Below are 9044 nucleotides of genomic sequence, written 5' to 3' on the forward strand. Positions count from 1 at the left end.
GATCCGTAGGATGATGCACTGTCCGACTACAACCTTGGCTCGCAGGCCAGAATACAACAACGGCTCGCAAGCCAGAACACGGCACGCAGGCCGGATACCCCCAATAACCCACCATGATGATAACGATGCAAAGAGTAAAATACCCCGGCGCGATGGCCAGGATTACTCATATAATACCAAGCTGCGACTACCTGGAAGGTGACGATATCCACTAAAGACAGCGGCAGTAGATGCGGGAGGGGGCGGCTGCGGCTGTCGGCGGCGGCTGTGGCCGCGGGGAAAAGGCAGCGATGGCTGCCGGCGGCGGCTGTGGCCGCGGGGGAAGGCAGTGGTAGCTGCCGTTGACGATGGTCGCAAGAGATGATGGTGGTACCCGCTGGGGGCGGCGGCAATGGTCGCCGGAGGCAGTGACAGCAGCTTGCACTCGCTGGAGATGGCGGCTTCTCTGTGTCATCGGCGTCAGCGTGGGGCTAGCATGACCGGCGATGAAGGCGGCACAAGTATCTTCTTCCTCTACTGGACATGCTCCTTCGCTCGTTGTCGTTGTCGTGTGTCCGGAGAGGAAGGAAGAAGTGGGATGGCTAGAGGGGCCGGAGCCGCTGGCGACGCGAGGAAGAGGAGAGGAGAGGCGGCGGCGGAGACCTATGAGACCCTGGTGTCGACGACGGGAAAAACCAGAACACGAACCGCCGTTGGCGCTGGCGAGGAAACCTGCGTGAGGAAGCTGGCGGCGGAGAAACCAGAGACCGAAAAAAAAACCCCCCTCCCCTGTTGAACAGTGCCTGCTTTTTCAATACAAACCCTTAACATCCCAAAAGACCAAATTGCCCTTTCTTTTCCTCCTTATTCCCTCTCTGCCCCCAACACTATCCGCATCATCTATAAAGGAGATGAAGACTCTACATTCATGAACATCAATTCTCTACTCTACGGTCTTCGACTCTGCACTCAAAAGATGAGAAGGCTCTGCTCGTGCGACCGGGGAAGCACTAGGAAGAGTGCGAGGTACTCAAAACTTCTGGACCGACTGACGACATTTTGTTTATATTTTTTATTGCAAGCTGTAGACATGTTTCTCCTCCTTTGGAAAACTTTTGAAAAGAAGACCGCTAGTGGACGAACGTGTCCTATGATTATGCCTTAGACGTACTGATCTTAGGGAGTTGGGAACCAAGTAAATCCATGAATCTTTCTTTCTATTTTATTTATTATTATTCAATTGCATACTAACTTTAATAGAAAGACAAACGAATGAACGAAGAAATAAAAAAGAAAGATAGACGATATTCACCCCCTCTATCAATGCACACTGATCATATAGATGCCGCCCACTTTTATTTTTTTTTAATCAAAAGGGCACTCCATCCGTACAATTACCCAACTACTACTCTCTAGTACTATAATGTTCCTATTATTATTTCTCGCATATATTTCTTACCTAAATTCTGAACCAGAGGAAAATTATAGCAGCGACCATCCCATATTTGTTATATAATTATAACGGTTATGGTTTTGTAGTTGTTATAACTAAGCTGTCACATAATTATAGCAACTATGGTTTCATAGTTGCTACATAATTGTAGTGACTACGGTTTTATAGCTGTTAAAACATAAATGTTAGGTAAGCTACACAGGCACTATCAATGCTTTCATAGCTGCTACATGGGCGACATCCTTGGATTGTGGTAGTAGTGTATTAAAAGAATCAAAATTTGGAATTCTAATGAATAAATATTTAGAAATCAATTTTTGAATTGTATAAATTGTATTTCAAATTTACTCTATGAGCAAATAAAAAAAAAACATTCGAAACAAACAAACTGCTAAATAAAATGCACGATTTTAGTATTAAATCCCACTGATTCATTTCCTAAACACTGATGATCATCCATCCATGGAATTCTTATTTGAAAGCAAACAGAAGGAACAATTGATCTACTTGATGAACTCCAAGACCCAAGTGCCGGCGAACACAGGAAGAGCGTTGAATCCATAGAATCCTGCTTCCTTCGCCAGCGCCCTGAACTCCTCCACTGTTCTCTCTTTTCCGCCCACGCTGTAGGCCACCATGCACAGGTCCAGCTGGAAAATGGATTTGGCTTCTGGCGTTGCTTCTGGCACCGCCGGAACAACGTACTCGAACACCACCACTTTACCTTTCTCCGCCGGCAGCGCCTTCGAGCAGTTCTTAAGTATCTTCACGCAGTGCTCGTCGCTCCAATCATGAAGAGTCCACTGCAGTTGTTCAAGTGTTAGCCAATCGAACAGATATCGCTATATGTTATCACTGTTGAATCGATTGACCTTTAACATGATGGCGTCGCCGGCGGGAACGGCTTCGAACATGTCTCCGCCGCAGTGCTCCACTCGGGTGAGGGCCGGCGCGTCAGCGACGACGTGAGGGAGGTCGAAGTTGATGCCGTGGATGTGGGGGTAGAAGGAGGTGATGAGGTCGAGGTTGCGACCGGTGTTTCCGCCGACGTCGACAAGCACCTGCACGTCGGCGAAGCCGTCGTAGCGGCGCAGTATGTTCTTCATGACGAGCGAGGAGGCGCCGTTCATGGCGTCGTTGAACACCTTCTTGAACCGAGGATCTCGGCCTAGGTACTCGAACGACGTCATGCCGAACGCCGCCATCACCGGGTGGCCGCCGTTCAAGATGGAGTCCGTCAAATAGCGCCTGAAAATTGAAATCACCACGGAAATCTGAAAAGTTATCTTTTATACTTAAATTAAAGTGTTTTATTTTATTTTTACTTTGTAAATTTTGCAGGGTATCATTAGTATTTATTATAATTTAGGGCGTTAAATGAAATTTTTTGCAAATTATATATCGTACCACATGTCGATCACGACTGGATCCTGATTAAGCAGGACTAGATTAGCCATCGTGCCGCTGTCGTTTGGAACCAAGTACTTGCAAATTGGAGCGGCGGAGTACTTCCGGCGGCCGCCGTCGGCGACGCAGTCGACGACGCCGTTAGCTGCGAGCAACCGGAGGATGCGCTCGATAATGTCCGCGGCCGACGGGTTGGTGGTCGGCAAGCGGGTGGCAAGGTCCTCGGAGCTCAGCGCGGCCGTCGGTCCGTCTTCCACCAGCATCTCGAGGAGGCCGAGCTCGATGGCCGTCTTGAGAACCATGGGAAGGACAGCAGCGGAGGAGAGCTGCAGCGCCAGGTAGCACGCCTGCTCCTCCTCCTCCGGCGACAGCTCCGGCAGGGCCATGGGAGGAAGCAGAGCAATCAAGAGAGGAAACAGAGGGAAGCATCGAGGCCATCTAATCCTTACGTTTTTATAGTAAACATTCCACAATGTATATTGTGAATTAATTAAATTTTAATTGCGAAAAGAGTAACATTCACTTTTTTTTTCACGTGCAAAATTTAAAATACATAAAAAAAAGTACGCATTCATTTATCATATTTATCCAATCACATTTTTTTAAAAAAAAAATACCTCGTGTCGAACCCCCAGTCATTGACTTGAAGTACAATTAAAATCTCGAAAAATAAATATAGAATTTTACAAATAGTTTTTTTCTCTTTAAAAAATTATTTAAAAAAAACTTGTTAGCAAATTAAATATGGGATGAAATTAATATTAGACTACGTGATTACAGTTTGGAGAGTCTATCAAAACAATTTACCGATTATGATTGAATCTTATATGTTTGAGGTTATAAGTGAGTTTTAGTATAAACTTATTTATAGATTTAGATAAGCACGAATCAACTCAAATTATAACTAATATATGGTAGAAATCATTGAAGATTATCAACTAAGTCATCTCGACATATAAATTAAATTAAATTTATTATATTTAAATTTAATTAATTCCTCACAATGGCCTAGCAAACAGAACGGTCGAGCGGTAAAATAGTCAAGTAGTAACGCTGGCAGAGCGGTTGAACGGGTAAAGCAACATAGTAGTAGAACGATCGAGCAAGCAGATCAGTTGAGTGGATAGAGCAGCTGATCGGGTCAAGCGACCAACTGGCAGAGTTGCCAAGTGGGCAGTGTGGCTGAGTTGCAGATCTGACCGAGTGTTCGACTGGGCAGAGCAATCGACTGGGTAGTGAGGCTAAGTGAGTAGATCGACCGTCTGGGTAGTGCGATCGAGTCACAGATCAGTTCCGAGTGTCCGAACAGGCAGAGCAACCGACCGGGTAATGAGACCTAGTGAGCAGATCGATCAAGTTGTAGAGCGACTGACCAAGTAGAGCAGCCTAACAGTAAAAGGCAGGATAGCCCGAGCGACAGAGCAGCTCGAGCAGGTAGAGTGACCAAGCGGCCGAGTGGGTGAAGAGGACTGAGGCCTGCGATGGACGTAGTTTCCTTGAAATAGATTCACCCCACTTCCGGTTGTGCTTCGAGGTTTTGTCAGGTCATCTATTTTCCAGGATACAACAGGTAATCATGATGCACATTAAGCACTGATGGTCATGACGAATTGAGAAGTACCCGACTGCTATCACGTGTATTCTGCCAAGCAAGATAAGCACGACAAAGGACGAGGAGGGGTAACGTAGGCGGAGAGCTTCAGCTTTCTGTGTGTGTCATTTACCTGTGATTGCAGCCTCCTTATATAGGAACTCAAACCAATAGACAGCGTTAATGATCAATTAATGATCATTACTCATTGAGTTGTGAAATGACAACGTTTCATTCAGCCATTTAAATACAACATTAATCTGTAATTTAATGCACCAGTTACACACTTAAATAAGTAGCAAAATGATTTATGTGGTAAAATATGTTGGGTTTTTCGGGCCGCGAAAACCGCTTTTCGCGTCGCGGAAACCCCGAATCGCCCAAGCCACGGATCTCGTGCAAGGTAAAACCGAACGAAAATACGAGTACGAGTTTGAAAACTTTAATCTACAGTAGATCTACATAAGGATAAATCATTTATACCTTTGATGTGATGCCCTTCGCGTTCCCGCTCGTCCAAATGATGCCGGATCTCAAGACCGTCAAGCGCCGGTCCTCTAAAAGTATCCACACGGACACACTAGATGGAGATGACCAAAAACCAAGGTGTGCTAGCACCTATGTGGTTCGGCCAAGGGAGGAGAGGGAGAGGGAGAGCTTGAGAGGGAGAAGGAGGAAGATGCACACAAGTGAATGAAAAATGAATTTCTTCACCCAAAAACCAAGTGGCCGGCCACTTTCAAAATTCACATTAATTACATTAATTGCAATTAATATGAAACCATAAAATCACATTAATTGCATTAATTGCAATTAATATGAAACCATTGAGAGAGTGGCTTTGTCACTTCCATGAGGTGGCACCCATGATGATGTGGAACATCATTATTGGTCCACCTAATGCCAACTCACCAATGAGGTGGCAAAAGGTCAAGTCAAAATTGACCTTTGGTCTTCATTCTCAAGTCAAGTCAAACTTGACTCAATCTCTACCATGGTGGATCTAATCCAACCATTTGATTCGAGCCAACTTAATATAATGAATCTAATTCATTAAATTAAATTGATTCAATGAGTCAAAATCTAAATTAGACTCATTTAACACATGAATCAACTTGAGTCAAACTCAAGTTAGCCCAATTAGGATTACTCTTAATCCAATTTGATTCATCAAATGAATCTAATCCTCTTGGTTCATCATATGAACCTAATCTCCACCTAATTGTCCTAAGTGTGTGACCCTATAGGTTCTTGTAACGTTGGCAATGCCCTAAACCCATTTAGGAGCAAAAGTAATGAGCGGTATCTAGCAACACATCATTACTACCCAAGTTACAAGAATGTCGAGATCCGACATCACCTTGTGACTACCAATTGTGACTACTCACAAAATAATGACAAATGTCCTTCTATCCTAGACATCTAGATTGATCAATATGAGGCATAGACCGTGTCATCCTCTAATCAATCTAAATCTTGAACTCCAAGTTAGACTCACTCGATCAAATGAGCTCAACATCTAATGTTGACTCATTTGGGCATGACCATGCGCTTAGTGGTCTCACTCTATCAAGAATAGCGATGTCGCTCCCGTCATATGGGAGGGATAGATCCCATCTACATCACTCACATCCCTCTGCATAATTCGTTACATACCCAGTAATCGCCTTTATAGTCCACCCAATTACGGGTGACGTTTGACGAAACTAAAGTACATAACTCCTTATATAGGGATCCATGGTGACTTCAGGTCTAAGGACTAATAGTCATACTAATAGCCACATGAGAAAGTATATGACACTCATATAACGATCCATGATACTTTCTCATGGCGGGTCATTCAATATACATTCTCTAATGCATACCCATGTGTCAGCTTGATATCTCTATATCCATGACTTGTGAGATCAAGTCATCGAGCTGACCTACATGCTAGTCTTATTGTATTAACATTGTCCCTGAATGCTAATACTCGACTAGGAATGATTTAGAGTAGTGTTCCCTATATCATCTCACTATCGATTCAACTAATCGATTGATATAGGTATGAACCTTCTACTCAAGGACGCTATTATACTTAGTCTATTTGGCACTAATATAAATAAGTATAATAACCAAACAAATGCCTTTATTAATATACAAGAATATGATATACATGAGTCCATAGAATCATCAAATGATTGGCTCTAGGGCTCTAACTAACAAAATATTGGTTGTTCCACTTGGATAAATTTTGCCTCTATCGGTCCAACATTCGATGCTTGCAAGTCGTGCTCGTATATGAGTCAACTTGGTTCAATACAATTCGGGGCCTAAATTTGCACCCCCTGCGTATAGGACAGGTAGGTTTTACCCTTTGAACCTTTCCTTATGAGGATCTGTTTGCTTACTAGTTGACAGTAGACGTGATATCCTTTAACTGTTCTACGGTCTATGTAAACATTGACATATCTCACCCAAGACTCTCACTGATACAACTCAGTTCTCATGAGTGTATTCATTCTTGGCTAGGAACACACTTGGTTTTGTGAGAAGTCCTAAGAATTGTGTCTCTAATTCTTTTCGAAGCGACCCCACTTCTTTCTCACATAGGTGTGTTAGGATCCTTCGTACGGAGGCTAGAGAGGGGGGTGTGAATAGCCGACCCCAAATCGTCGCGTTTCTACAAACTAGGGTTAGCGCAGTGGAAAATAAACACAGAAACGAAAGGGAAAGAAGACAAACCTCAAACAAACTGATGTAACGAGGTTCGGAGATAAACTCCTACTCCTCGGCGTGTCCGTAAGGTGGACGAGTCCAGTCAATCCGTCGGTGGATGAGTCCCCGGAGAACCGGCTAATACAAACTCCTTCTGGGTGGAGAAACCTCGCCACAACACACTCTTGCAACAGCAAGTAAGTAGAGTACAGAAATACAAGGAAAAAACAGCAAGAAATACAACAGTAAGAAAACTCTTGCTTGCCTTCTCTTCGACTGGAAGAATCAGCAGCTCCAAGCGCCTACAACAGCAGGTGACCCAGCCAAAGGGAAGCTCACGCGAAGCTTCAACGCTTCAAGAACTCAGCAGAGCTCCAGGAAGGAAGAAGAAGGTTGGAGAAGAGAAGAAGAAGAAGGAGGCTCGCAGCAGCAGCTCCTTTATAACTGCGAAGAAAACGAAGAAACACGAAGAAATCTGGCGGTTGCGAACGGTTAGTGCCAGATCGGTGGACCGATCAGCTCTATGGATCGGTCCACGCATCGATCCATTCCCTAGCCTTCGCGTCTGTCCCCGATCGGTCCATGGACCGATCAGAATCTGATCGGTCCACGCATCGATCAGGAACTCTGATCGGTCCGTGACCGATCAGCTTCTTCTCCGAACTTCTGCGCCTCGATGGGTTGTCCGATCGGTCTCGGGCCGATCGATAACCCTGATGAGGCTATCGATGGTTACCGATCGGTCCGGTGACCGTCGGGCTATCGATGTATCACCGATCGGTCCCCAGACCGATCCAAACTCCCCAGCCCTAAACCTCAGGCTTCTACACCAACATCCGGTCAACCTTGACGTGTTGGTTCACCATTCCTAGCATCTGGTCACTCCCTTGACCTGCTAGAATTCTCCACCAAGTGTTCGGTCAATCCCTTTGACCCACTTGGGCTTTCCTCTTCGTGCCAAGTATCCGATCACTCCCTTGATCTACTTAGACTTCCCAACACCAGATGTCCGATCACCCTTGATCCATCTGGATTTTCCCTTGCCCGGCTTCACTCACCAGGACTTTCACCTAGCTTCACTTACTAGGGTTTTTACCTGGCTTCACTCACCAGGATTTCCAATCTGCCTGGCTTCACTCACCAGGACTTCCCAACTGCCTGGCTTCACTCACCAGGACTTTCACTTTCACCTAGCTTCACTCGCTAGGATTTTCACCTGGCTTCACTCACCAGGATTTCCCGACTGCCTGACTTCACTCACCAGGACTTTCCAACTCACCTAGCTTCACTCACTAGGACTTTCCCTTGCCTGGCCTCACTCACCAGGACTTTCCGACTGCCTGACTTCACTCACCAGGACTTTTCCCCGCGCCAAACTCCCTGTTTGGACTTTTCCCGTGCCAAGTCTCCATACTTGGACTTTTCGCGTGCCAAGCTACCTGCTTGGACTTTTCCCCGTGCCAAGTCTCCGTACTTGGACTTTTCACCGAATCAGGTCAACCTTGACCTACGGTTGCACCAACAATCTCCCAAACATCTATTCTTGTCAAACATCAAGAATACAACTCTCTTCTCGTCAAACATCGTCAAACATCAAAACACAACTCGAGTCAAGTCAACTCGAGTCAGGTCAACCAGGTCAACCTTAACCTAAGGTTGCACCAACAAGGTGATCTCTTAAAAGTATTCTGTAGAATCGTAAAGTTGCTAGAGGGGGAGGATGAATAACGTTCGTCAAAAATCGAGAGTTAAAAATAGTTACAGATCGGAATAAAGAAAATAGAAAACAACGCTAACATAAATGATTTTATTTGTTTCAGAACCTGTGACGACTCGTACTTTAAGGCCCACGATCGTCGATCGCTTTCGTTAAACAATCACTTTTAGTTCAAATAATTAGTTACAAATATTGAGTAC

General features: G+C 44.9%; 1 protein-coding gene across 1 annotated transcript; it reads right to left on the minus strand.

Annotated features, from left to right (window-relative positions):
- Window positions 1-1824: 1824 nt before the first annotated feature.
- On the minus strand, window positions 1825-3276 carry LOC122001812 (caffeic acid 3-O-methyltransferase-like). Its single transcript, XM_042556752.1, has 3 exons — window positions 2840-3276; window positions 2305-2680; window positions 1825-2235 (listed from the first exon to the last, which is right to left on the minus strand). Exons 1-3 carry the CDS (start codon window positions 3223-3225, stop codon window positions 1936-1938), a joined length of 1062 nt encoding a protein of 353 aa, XP_042412686.1. The 5' UTR covers window positions 3226-3276; the 3' UTR covers window positions 1825-1935.
- Window positions 3277-9044: the final 5768 nt, after the last annotated feature.

The sequence above is a fragment of the Zingiber officinale genome, chromosome 7A (assembly GCF_018446385.1).
Source record: "Zingiber officinale cultivar Zhangliang chromosome 7A, Zo_v1.1, whole genome shotgun sequence".
NCBI lineage: Eukaryota > Viridiplantae > Streptophyta > Magnoliopsida > Zingiberales > Zingiberaceae > Zingiber > Zingiber officinale.

What these genes read in the sequence shown, in the direction of transcription:
- LOC122001812 (XM_042556752.1), bottom strand. Translation starts at nt 3,225, where the DNA reads ATGGCCCTGCCGGAGCTGTCGCCGGAGGAGGAGGAGCAGGCGTGCTAC. An exon ending in CCAGTCGTGATCGACATGTG is followed by an intron (nt 2,681 to 2,839) that starts GTACGATATATA and finishes TTCAATTTTCAG; the next exon opens with GCGCTATTTGACGGACTCCA. An exon ending in GCGACGCCATCATGTTAAAG is followed by an intron (nt 2,236 to 2,304) that starts GTCAATCGATTC and finishes GAACAACTGCAG; the next exon opens with TGGACTCTTCATGATTGGAG.